The sequence below is a fragment of the Nicotiana sylvestris genome, chromosome 9 (assembly GCF_000393655.2).
Source record: "Nicotiana sylvestris chromosome 9, ASM39365v2, whole genome shotgun sequence".
In the NCBI taxonomy this organism is placed as follows: domain Eukaryota; kingdom Viridiplantae; phylum Streptophyta; class Magnoliopsida; order Solanales; family Solanaceae; genus Nicotiana; species Nicotiana sylvestris.
In genome coordinates, this window is record NC_091065.1 from 76869698 (window position 1) to 76883027 (window position 13330).

The 13330-nt window shown below is 41.9% G+C and overlaps 1 protein-coding gene across 1 annotated transcript; it reads left to right on the top strand.

The window, feature by feature from the left end:
- The first annotated feature begins 551 nt into the window (after positions 1–551).
- On the top strand, positions 552–1860 carry LOC138877795 (uncharacterized). Its single transcript, XM_070157435.1, has 3 exons — positions 552–639; positions 1280–1693; positions 1781–1860. Exons 1-3 carry the CDS (start codon positions 552–554, stop codon positions 1858–1860), a joined length of 582 nt encoding a protein of 193 aa, XP_070013536.1.
- The last annotated feature ends 11470 nt before the right edge of the window (positions 1861–13330 follow it).

The window sequence follows — 13330 nt, forward strand, 5'->3', positions numbered from 1 at the left end:
ATATCCTTCAACGATGGAGACCATCAAGAAGATGAAGATGCGAAAGATGCTCCCCTGAAACTTGAAGAAGGGGTGAAGGCAATGATTGATACCTTAAAAGAAGTTAACCTTGGCACTGATAAAGAACCAAGACCCACCTACCTAAGTGTTTTACTAGAAGTTGACGAAGAAAGTACTTATATTGAGTTACCCAAGGAGTTTATGAATGTCTTTTCTTGGAGTTACAAAGAAATGCCTAGCTTGGACCCTAAAGTAGCAGTCCATCACCTTATAGTCAAGAATGGTGCTCGTCCTGTTAAGCAAGCTCAAAGGCGCTTTAGGCCGGACTTGGTTCCCTTGATTGAAACCAAAGTTAACAAACTCATTGAAGCTGGATTTATTAGGAAAATTAAATACCCAACATGGTTTTAAGTATTGTCCCTGTAAGGAAGAAGAATGACCAGATTCGAGTATGCGTTGACTTTAGGGATCTCAACAATGCGTGTCCCAAAGATGAATTCCGGCTTCCTATTCCAGAGCTGATGATCTATGCTACTACTAAGTATTAGGCAATGCCATTTATGGATGGTTCGTCGGGCTATAACAAAATTCGCATGGCACCAAAAGATGAAGAGTTTACTGTATTCCGCACCCCCAAGGGTATTTATTGCCAAGGGGTAATGCCTTTTGGCTTGAAGAACGCTAGTGCTACTTATCAAAGGGCTATGTAGAATATTTTTGATGACCTTCTCCACAAAAATATTGAATGCTATGTGGACGACTTGGTGGTAAAATCAAGAAAGAGGGGCAACCACTTGAAAGACTTGAGAATTGTGTTTGAGTTTCTCCATAGGTAGCAATTTATGATGAATCCATTGAAATGCGCCTTTGGAGTTACTTCCGGAAAGTTCCTTGGTTTCATTGTCCAACATCGAGGGATTGAAATTGATCAAGCCAAAGTAGATGCAATCTTGAAAAGGCCTGAGCCTCGGGATATTCACGAATTGAAAAGTCTACAAGGAAAGTTAGCGTACCTTAGGAGGTTCATCTAAAACCTATATGGGAGGTGTCAACCATTCAGTTGCCTTATGAAGAAAGGTGTCCCTTTCAAATGGGACCAAGCGTGTAGCAATGCCTTTGAGAGCATTAAATCCTACTTAATGAAGCCTCCAATTTTAGCAGCCCCTATTCTTGGAAAGCCATTGATACTATACATTGTGGCATAAGAAAGGTCTGTTGGAGCACTGTTGGCCCAAAAAAATAGTAAGGGGAAAGAAAACTCTCTTTACTACTTGAGCAGGATGGACACCAAACGAGCTGAATTATTCGTCAATTGAAAAGTTGTGTTTGGAGCTAGTCTTCTCAATTCAAAAGTTGAAGCACTACTTTCAAGCTCATGTTGTTCATCTTGTTTCTAAAGCAAATCCCATCAAGTTCATGACGTCAAAACCTGTTCTTGGTGATCGACTAGTGAGATGGTACCTACAATTTCAACCATTCGAGATTTTGTACATCCCTAAAAAGGCTGTAAAAGGACAAGTATTGACAGATTTCTTGGCAGATCACCCTATACCTAATGATTGGGAGCTAACTGATGAACTACCTGATGAGGACGCAATGGTCATTGAGGTTCAACCTTCATGGAAGATATACTTTGATGGTGCTGCACATCGCGGAGGAGCTAGTGCTGGTGTAGTATTTGTCACTTATCGAGGTAATGTTCTGCCCTACTCTTTTACGTTGACGTAACTCTAGTCTAACAACGTTGCTTAGTATCAAGCGCTAATACTTGGGCTTGAAGTGGCTGTCGAAATGAAGCGGCTGCAATTGCAAGTCTTTGGTGACTCTCAATTAGTGGTCAATCAGCTTTTAGGTAGTTGATTACCTAAAATAGGTCTTCATAACCCAAAAAACACCAGAAGTTATAACAAGATGCAAGAAAGAGATCATGGATCAAACATTGTAAATTCTTCCACAAGTTTCAAGCTTCAAGAAATCAAGTTCAAGCTCAAGAACGAAGAACAAATCAAGTTCAAGCTCAAGAACGAAGAACAAATCAAAGTCAAGTTTAAGTAATCAAGCTAAAGCTCAAGAACAAGATCATCATTCGTGGAGGCAACTACATATTCAAGATCAAGCTCAAAGGCCCTTGAATTTATTTACTATTGGAAAGAAGAATCTGAGGATTCATAGAGATTGTATACTCATATTACTTGAAATCAAATACTACGGCCGTTGCAATATTTTTTGTTCTAGATTGTATTTTCTCGATGCAAATTTATTGTCTACAGTTACGTTAAAAATGTAGTCACTGGAATATGCTTTTGGTAGTGTATGTCTCATATTTAAGGAAAAAACTTATAAATAATCGGAAAAAATTTAAAAACCGACAAAAACCGAATCAATAAAAACCCGACTTAATTGGTTTGGTATGGTTCCAATGTTTGAAAAACTGACTTACATGGTTTTGTTTCTTTTTAAGGAAAAACCGACCCAAACTCGTGATTACGTGCCAGAAGGAATCGTATCTTTAAACTACGAGGACGTTAAAGGCATCGTGCAACCACACAATGATGCATTGGTAATATTTGTAATTATAAATAAATCTTGAGTTAAGCATTTATTAATTGATCCAAGTAGCCCTACCAATATCATCAGATCGAGGGTCGTAGAACAACTAGGTCTACAAGACCAAGCCTCGAGTCCGAGTTCTAAACGGAATTAACATGGCATGTGAGACTACTAACGAGGAAATAACCCTACCGTTGAACACCGCCGGAATCGTTCAAGAAGCAAAGTTCTATTTGATCAAAGCAGATATGATATACAATTCTCTATTTGGGAGGCCATGGATTCACAACATGAGGGAAGTACCCTCGCCACTACACCAGGTGTTGAAATTCCCAACACCAGAAGGAATTAAAACAGTTTACGGAGAGCAGCCGACTGTAAAAGAGATGTTCGCGGTCGATGAGGTAATCCCGATATCCACACTCTCGACATCAAAGAACCCACGTTCGGTTACCAAGGAAGATACCCAAACCGAAATCAACCGATATCGACCCTGATCGAGCTAGAAAAGTAGGGGACGGACGAGGATGATGACTACGAAGTTCCCAGGTCTTTCATAGCTCTTGACGATTCCGATGCCACCAAGTCAACGGTCGAGGATCTGGAGCAAGTCATATTGATCGAGCACCTGCTTGATCAGAAAGTACACCTAGGCACGGGGTTAAGTACCAAGCTCAAGAAAAAACTCATTGAATTCCTTATAGCTAACATAGATTCTTTTGCCTAATCCCACCTTGACATGACAGGGATCCCGCCAAAAATAACTACTCGCAAGCTGAGCCTGGATTTGAAGTTTCACCCGGTCAAACAGAAAAAGAGGCTTCAGTCTGAAGTCAAGTACACATTAATCAAGGAAGAGGTATCTAAACTCCTTAAAATAGGCTCCATTCGGGAAGTTAAGTACCCGGATTGGTTAGCAATCATAGTAGTAGTCCCTAAAAGGGAAATAGATTAATAAAGTGTGTAGACTACAATGACTTGAACACGGAATGCCCCAATGACTCTTTTTCTCTGACCAACATCGATCACATGATCGATGCGACAGCCGACCACGAGATCCTCAGCTTTCTCGATGCCTATTCCGAGTATAACCAAATTCTGATGGACCTGGGTGACCAGGAAAAAACTTCCTTCATTACTGAATATGGTGCCTACTGTCATAACGTGATGCCATTCAGACTAACAATGCTAGTGCCACTTACCAACGCCTAGTAAATTGGATGTTCGAAGAGAAACTAGGAAAATCAATGGAGGTTTACATTGACAACTTGCTAGTTAAGTCCCCGTGAACAGACGACCATTTGAAACATTTGCAGGAAACCTTCAACTTATTGAAAATACAATATGAAGTTGAATTCAGAGAAATACGCATTTGGAGTCGGGTCCGAGAAATTCCTCGATTTCATGGTGTCCAATCGGGGAATCGAGATCAAGTCCATAGAGGGCATCACTATGGTGGACAATGTCAAGACCGTTCAATGGCTAACTGGGAGCATAGTCGCCTTGGGTCGATTCATTACAAGGTCGTCCAACAAGAACTATCAGTTGTTCTAGTTATTGAAGAAGAAGAATAACTTCTCATGGACTCCAGAGTGCCAACAAGCCTTGGAAGAACTCAAGCGGTACCTTTCGAGCCCGCATTTGCTTCATACTCCAAAGGCAGACGAGCATTTGTACCTATACTTAGCAGTATCTGAGGTATCAATAAGTAGAGTCCTGGTCCGGGAGAGGAAGAGGAAGGTACGCAATTTCCTATCTATTATGTTAGCATGACTCTAGGCGAGGCTAAAACTAGGTATCTTCACCTGGAAAAATTGGCGCACGCTTTGCTAAGCGCCATTAGGTAGTTAAAGCCGTATTTTTAATGCCATCCCATATGAGTCATGACTACTTGCACGTTGAGAAACATATTGCATAAACCACTCTCAGGACAATTGGCTAAATGCCCGTGGAAATCATCGGGTACGATATCGAATACCGACCCCGAATCACCATCAAATCCCAAATTTTGGAAGACTTTGTGGCTGACTTCACGCCGGCCCTAATACCCAAGGTCGAAAGAGAATTGTGTTGAACTCGGGGACTTCCTCAGGGATCTGGACCCTCTTTATGGACGATGCCTCGAACGCGAAGGGGTTCGGATTTGGCATCGTGTTAAAGCCACCGACGGGTAATATAGTTAGGAAATCTATTAGTACTGTAAAATTGACTAACAATGAGACCAAATATGAGGCCATGATTGCAGGTCTCGAACTGGCTAAAAGCGTGGGGGTCGGGGTGATCAAAGCTAAGTGCGATTCCATCCTTGTGGTGAATATAGTCAATGGTACGTTTGAAGTGAAAGAGGTACGAAAGAGAAGATACCTGGATAAACTACAGATAACACTACATTGATTCAAGGAATGGACCCTACAACTTGTACCCCAGGATCAAAACAGTGAAGCCGATGCTCTGGCTAACTTGGGATTGTCGGTTGATGACGATAAATTCAGCTCGGGAACAGCCGTACAAGTCATGAAATCGATAGTGGAAGAAGGCCACGCCGAGATAAACTCGACAAGCTTAACCTAGAATTGGAAAAACAAGTATATAGATTACCTAAAGACCACGAAGCTGCCCTCGGACCCTAAATAATCGAGAGCTCTGCATGCGAAGGCGACCAGGTTCAGCCTGTCTGAAGATAACACCCTATTCAGAAGAGCGCTTGATGGCCCGCTCGTCGTATGTCTAGGATTGGGAGATACCATATATTTCTTGTGGGAAGTTCACGAAGGCACCTGTGAAAACCATTTGGGTGTCGAATCGTTGGTTTGTAAGATAATCAGAGCCGTCTATTATTGGATCGACATGGAGAAAGATGCGGAAGAGGTCGTATGAAAATGCAACGGATGTTAGAGGAACACAACGATGATCCAACAACCCAGGGAACTACTATATTCAGCTTTGTAACCTTGGTCATTCATAAAATGGGGAATGGACATCATCGGTCCCCTGACATGGGCACCCGGTAAGGCCCAATTTATATTATTTATGACTGATTATTTTTCTAAATGGGCTGAAGCTCAGGCATTTGATAAAGTCTGGGAGAAAGAAGTTATTTATTTTATTTGGGACCACATAATATGTCGGTTTGGAATGCCCGGCGAGATCGTATGTGAAAATGGGAAGCAATTCATCGGCACCAAGGTGAGCAAATTTTTCGAGGACCATAAGATCAAAAGGATCCTATCAACCCCCTATCACCCTAGTAGGAATGGGTAAGCGGAGTCTACAAATAAGACCATACTCCAAAACCTTAAGAAAACTTATGCTAAAGGAAAATGGAAGGAAATTTTACCCGAAGTCCTATGGGCATATCGTACAACTTCAAAATCTAGTACTGGGGCCACCCCATTTTCGTTGGTCTATGGTGCTGAAGTGTTCATACCGGTCAAGGTAGGAGAACCAAGTTTAAGGTTATGATATGCGACCGAAGAGTCAAACGGTGAGGCTATAAGCACGATCCTGGAACTATTGGACGAAAGGCGCGATGCTGCCTCATCTGTTTGGCCGCCCAAAATAATAGATCGAAAGGTATTACAATGGAGAGCCAACCTCCGAAACTTCAATAACAGGGACTTGGTAGTGACAAAGGTGACACTGAACACCCAAAACCCAAACAAAGGGAAGTTGGAACCGAATTGGGAAGGCCTATATCGAATTGTCGAGATTACCGCTAAAGGTTCATACAAACTCGAAGCAGGGAACGATGAACGAATACCAAATAACTGGAAGGTAACCCACTTAAAACGATACTACTGCTAAGGTACGACCACATCCATTATTTTCTTTGCATATATGGCAGATTGGACTAACACTTGCAGGCAACAGCCAAACAATGATGCAAATAATCGTACTCTTTTTCCCTTTGAAGCCCGATGACACAAAATCCTATGAGGCAGTACCTAAACTTAAAAGGCTACGGGCACCCCCACTCTAGGACTATCGTCCAAGGCAAGTTCGGATTGCTCGGGTATTGAAGCTCGGAGGTACAAATCCTATTAAGCAATACTTAAACTTAAAAGGCCACGACCACCTTACAAAATGGCTCGGAGACGTCTGAAGTCCGTAATAAAAACATAAGGCTTTCAAAATTTTCAAACCGGTTGAAAGGCTACCCTCGGTAAAACTATAATCTAAAAACATCTAACAAGAACTTCGGGGAAAGCTTCCAGTCATACCGAGCCCCCACGAGTCTCAAACAAAAATTACATCGAGAATGAGTCTTGTTCGAACCTCCGAACAAGACCTTAATTCTATGTTTTATTCCATGCTAAGACGTTTGAAATCTTTGCAATCATAAAGAGGAAACCAAAAGAAACGAACTGGAAAATTGCCAAAGGGAAAAAGGCCTTATATATATTCCAATAAAAGTTGTTACAAAGGCCAATGATAACGGACTCAACAAAATATAAAAACAAAGAAAAATCCCTAAAGCACCTAAGCCTGATCTTCACCAGAGCCTGCCTCGTCACCGGGGCTATCGGGGTCTTCTCTGTCCTCGGGTCCGCCGGATCCCTCAGAGCCTTCCTCATCCTCAGGGTCAGCCAGTTTCTTGGCGTCAGCCTCGAGCTTTGTAGCATCTTCGATCTTGGCCAACAGGTCGAAACCCCGGGCATGGACCTCCTCGAGAGCCTCCCTTCGGGACAGCTACTTCACGTACTCAATAATAACTTTTAGGCGGTCCTGGGCTGCCTCGGCATCGGCCATGTACTAGGACACCATCTCTTTAGCATCAGCCCTGGTTATTTCCGACAAAGACTGCGCTGATTCGAGCTCCTTGCAAAGGGAAATCCTATTCAGCAATGGTTGAGCCCAGTTGAGACTAGAGGTCTTCGATTTATTGAGCCCGTGCTTTGGCTTTCTCTTTCGCCACTCGGAGTTGGACTTCCACCGATGTCAGGTGCTCCAGGGCAGTATCCTTCTCCAAAGCCAATTGGTCCAACTTTTCTTTCCACCCTTCGGTCATGGCCTTGACCTCGTTCATCTTGGCTCGAAGTTGGTCGATCCTGTCAACCTTCTGCAGGACCTGCGAGGTTTGGCAGTTAGTCGCCATGTCTAACTCGTCATCACTAACTTCAAAGATCTTTAACTGTTCCACAAGGTCGGCATGTTCCTTTTGAGCCCGCATCCAACTCAACTCGAAAACTCTTGGCTGCTTCATTGCGTTGCTTGTTGAGAAGCTTATATATGTCCCTCTTCTCAGCAAGCTCCTTGACCTCAGCCTCGAGCTGGTTAACCTCAGTCCGGTATCAGAGAAAACCCTCATGATGAAGTATCGAGGCCTGGAAAAATATAAAAGATAAAAGATATAGGAGATACCGAAAACTATCTTAGGATGGAAAAGTGTAATGACGCCTTACCCGGTTTAGCTCCTGCTGTGCTTCGTTGAACAAGCACGATGCATTCACCTCGTTCGTTTTCATCTAGTCTTTTTGACATGAGAGATATCAAAAGCTATCTGAGGATGGAAAAGTGTAATGATGCCTTACCCGATTCAGCTCCTGCTGCGCTTCATTCAACAAGCACGGCGCATCCTCATCGTTCATTTTCACCTAGTATTCTTCGATTACCAGGCACCGGAGGTAGCTAGCTACTCCGACGGGGGCAAAAAGAACCCGGTCATCCTCCGGTACGGTGATGATGACTAATATCCGGGCGGGATCCATGCTCGGGAGGGGAACCAGTTGATTAATTTTGGACTCGTCTTTTGCCCACTGACTTCCGAGGATGAGCTTTTCTTCGGCATCTCTAAATCACCCAACCCGGAGAAGTCTTCCAGAGCAGTTGAGCCAACACCTTCAAAAAGGAACAAAGGGGATCATCCACACCATGAGTCTCTTCGTTAGATCTCTCCTTCGTCGCTCGGACTTCATCGAACATAGACTCTATAAACGAAGGTGACCCAAAATTTCTATAACACCAGGTAGAGCAGAGCCGGCGTCTCGAGAGTTCTCGACCCTCACCTCTACACCAGCATCCTGAATCTGAGGGGAATTAGTCTCTGTTGTTTCCCTTTCGGTTGCCACTCGTTCTTTGATGATGGATGGCTCACAAGCGACAATAAGATCGTACTCCTCGAGATCGTTCCGGAGTTGGTAGAGCAAGTCCGAGTCAGGCACTCAGGAGCTGGAGCTTTCCTTTGGCTTACGGGCCAACCTTCTCTTTGGCTTCTTTTTCTTCCAGCTCGGGAACTCGGAGCCCTCCTTCTTTTCTTCTCTCCTGCAGAGACCTCGGGCTGCCCCCAAGCGGAAGGATCAATGGGAAAGTCTTCTTCCCCCACTAAAGGCCTAAGCTCAATGGTATTAGGCAAGCTTGCAAAAAAAAGAAAAAGAGAATGGATGAGAACATTGTGCTGAAAAGGGGAACCTAGTGCTACTTATTCAGAAAAGAAATCTTACCATAGTAACGGGCCTCCCAGCGGCCCTTCGAGAGCTCGCACCACGAGCACTCAGAATAAGGTATCTGCGAACAAATGCCCTCGATCCACTCCTTGAGATGAGGAATGGCATTTGGTACTCGAGAAAAGGAGGGAAAGGGAGATCAAACAAAATCAAAAAAGAAAGTACACTTATGTGATACATTCCACTTCTCAGGGAATGGCCTAAATTCGGCAGGAATCAGGTCTATGGTCCTCACCCGGACAAAGCATCCCTGCCAGCCCCGATCCCGGTCCTTGTCGATACTTGCAAACAGGGCTTTTCTAGCTCGGTGCACGAGATTTATCAGCCCCCAGAGAATTTGGGGACTGTACAAGCGGAGTAAATGACCTATGGTAAAAAAGCAGGAGTCGACCTGGTTCACAAAGTATCAGAGGAGGATTACGATCCTCCACAGTGATGGGTGAACCTGACCGAGGCATACGTTATACCTCCTACAAAAATCAAGGATAACTGGGTCCACAGGGCCCAGCGTAAAGGGATAAGTGTAGACACTTTAATACCCCTTAATGTGGGTAATAATGTCATCATCGGGCCCGGGGATTACTATGTCCTTATCTGCCCAGCCATAGTGCTTTCGAACCACAGGAAGGATGGCCTCGATGGAACAGATGTACCTGGACATCGCCTCACATTGGCCTTGCACCGAAGAGGGCTTTTCGACCTTAAAGTCATCCGCGACCGAACACCTCTCGGGGATAAACATTTTTAAGGGGGCTCAACTGCCAATTCATTGGTAGTCGTGCCAATAGCGTATCTCTCAAGAACGACCACATCAGGGGTGCTATCTTCGACTTCAGTGGACGGCTGCGAAGAAGAAGAAGTGACCTTTTGAGGAACTCTTGGAAGTTTTTGCCATTGTTATCTTGAAAAAGCTTGATGAAAATGAAAGAAGGTTGGAAGACGAAGGGAAAAAGTTAGCTGAGGAAATTAGGCATACTAATTTGGGTAGAAGATAAATAAAGACTTGAAGTTTGCTGACAAGTCTTGGAGAACGAAGGTAAAAATACTGGGGTATGAAGAAAAGTAATAAGTATCTTGAAAGTTCGAAGGTAGAAGCTTGGTCCAAAGTAAAAAAATGAACGAAGAAGAGGAATATTTATATGGGTTTTGTGTCGTTTCGCGTCCTAGGACGGTTTGCTGATGGCTGACACGCATTGGAAGTCATTATGACGCGACTGATGGGACGTTTCAAATTTTTATTGTTTCTGCTGCGGCGTGTTGAAGAAGGGATCGAAGTGCTCATATCGTTTCTCATCGTGAACTTTCTCTCCGAGAAACAAGGGGACTATCTATATATGGGTGGAACCGAACCCTTGAGATGCCTCGATTTTCGATGAAGTAAATGGAGTAAGAGGTGTGATGGCAATGAACCGGAATCAAGACAAGGAGCCCTTCGAGCCGGGGTCCGGGGGCACAATGCCCCGCCCTTGGGAATATCGGGGCCATGACCGAGGAACCGGTTCAAATCCCAAATGAATTCAGAGAGCATTATCGGGCAACCGAACACGACTAACAAAAAGTTGTGATGTCTGTGACCAGCCGGATATCACGGCGTGGATCTCGGCATGTACCGACGGAAATCCGCTAATTAGTTAAATGGAAGACTTTTACCTTTTATGGAATTGTACTTAGAGTAGGACTCCTCTACTATATAGGGGCGATTTTATTATTCATTAGACACATTGTAACATGCATATCAAGGCAATATACTATTATTTTCTCTGTTATTTAAAGTTCTCACTTTTGTTCATCAGTGCTTCGTTACTGTGAGTTCGGAATTGAGGGCAGACATTTCGTGAAGGCTATTATTGAGTCCGGAATCACCCATTTAAGCGGTTTGATAATTTATTACATCCCTTATCTGTTTAATCTAACGCAATTTTATCGTTTGTATTGAATTAATCCGTATATCCTTAAAATCACTTACAAATTTAATTGTTATTCATTTTTAAGGTAAACACCTTTACTATCACAACTTTATGGATGTAAGGGGATACCTCTTACTTCTTCATATATTGTATTAGCAGGACTAGTGAGTATATCGTCATCCAGTTGCGTTTCATCAAAACCTATTTCTTCATCATCATTTTCATCAATAGTTGGATTACCACAAAAAGTATTCATATATTCATGGTTTAATTGTTCACCAACTCCAACATTATGCAAAAATTGGCTCTCAGTAAATTGTAATAAACTATTATCACTATCAAGAATAGCAGGCGTAGGACGGTTATGGGGTTTGGGTCGGGGAGCCGGGGGAATTAGATGAGGAATAGATTGACCACTAAATTCACCACTCTTGGATTTTTCCTTATTTTTACTAAATACTTTTTTAAGGAATAAGCCATCTTAATTGTCAAGCAATACAAAGTAAATAAAACAAACAAAACTATAATATTAAAACTTAAGAGTTGGAACGAGTTTACCGAATTGGCGAACAATTTGTTGAAAATTAATTATTGTTGAAGATTTCAATTCACCAACTTCACAAATTGTAACAATAAAGTAAGCAATTATATAAGAAAATTAGAGAGAGATTGATGATTTGTGAGAAAAATGAAAGAATGGGGGGAGGGGGGTATTTATAGTTGAAAATAGGAAAAAATGTAATTATAAAAAAGCAGTTTTTTAAAAAAAATGGTTGTTGGGACCGTTTGGGCCCGCTGCGGTCCCGATCTCGCAGGCCTCAACCTAAGGACCGGCCCAAAAGCCCCCCTCCCCCCAATCCCGGTTATAAACGGTTAGGACTATTTAGGCCTAGAGCCCACATGGGCCGCGGTCCCGAGTCGGTCCTCGTCCTGTACCGGCCCACTTGCCAGCCTTAAACACTAAACAGTAAAAATAGCACGATATAGCCAGTTTTCGGACTGGTCATTCAAAAATAGCCAACGTTTACCAAGTCAATGAAAAATAACCATTATTTTGCTGCAACAGAGACCGGTCCAGCACAATATACTGGAGTTCGATGCACCTGTGTATGAACTCCAGCATATTATGCTTGACCGGTATACTTTGTTGGCTCCAGTATATTATGCTGGACCGGTATACTTCCTGGAACTCCAGTATATTATGCTGGAGTTCTAGTGTACTTATGCTGGAACTCCATCATATTATGCTGAAGTTCCAGCATACTTATCCTGGAACTCCAGTATAATATGCTGGAGTTCAAGTATACCTATGCTGAAACTCCAGCATAATATACTGGCATATTTTTCGGGTTTTGAACAGTGTTTTCGCTCAGATTTATCTTTATATGAAAAGTGGCTAAATTTTGATTAATTTTGAAACTGGACTATTTTTGAACGACCAGTTGTAAAGCTAGCTATTTTTGAATTTCCCCGCTAAACATGTATAGCAGTTCGTCGCGTCACTAAACATTGGGTTTTTTATTCTTAAGTTTCTAAAGTTTCAATACGAATTCGTATAATGACTCATCAATTTAACTGAAACTAAACCATCGAATCATTTGAATTGATTTATTTTATTTCATTTTTGGAAACTCGAACTTAAGTGAATAGTTGATAATGATAATACACCGATAACTGATAAATCAAATAGGTGCTGATACTTTTATTTATTAAAAACAATGAATAAGTTCAAATATTGTTTTATCAATCTGACTATTTTATGCAAGTGTATCCATAAGTAACTTATTCTGTGCACTTTACACGTTAGCTACTTTCGAGGTTTGCAAGGAATATTTAACTTTGATTTTGCATGAAAATAACCGAACTCAATACTATTATACTTCATTAGCTCAAAATGTTATGACTTTATAAAAGAGATGCTCTGTCTTATTCCCTAAAATTTCTCAACAAATAGCTAGAAATATTCTCCTCAGAAACTCTCACATCCATTCTTGGGGTTAAGTAGGAGTGTCCTCTTTATTAATGTTTGTTCAACCAACTCCTCTTTTAATGATTGGATTCTTTATTCATAAGTACATGTGGTCTGACTGTTAGAGAAAAAGTACCTTTGGTTCTAAAAAGAAACTTTAGCTTAATGAACAAAAATTATGATTATTTTTGGTCAAGCAATTCTTTTGATTAAAGAAATATCCCAGAAAGGCCAGGTCACGTAAGCAGAGGTGGATCAAAAATTTTAAATCACTTAATGCGAAATTATTATTGCACATCATACTCTTTAATAAAGAGAGCAAAATCAATATTTTCTGAATTTTTTTTGAACTACACATGAAATAATTATTCAGGAAAATGAGTATTGACACAATTGTGTAATAGTTGTCGCGTGTTGTAATTAAATAATTAAGTAGTAGAAACAGTCTCTTGTAACGAAAA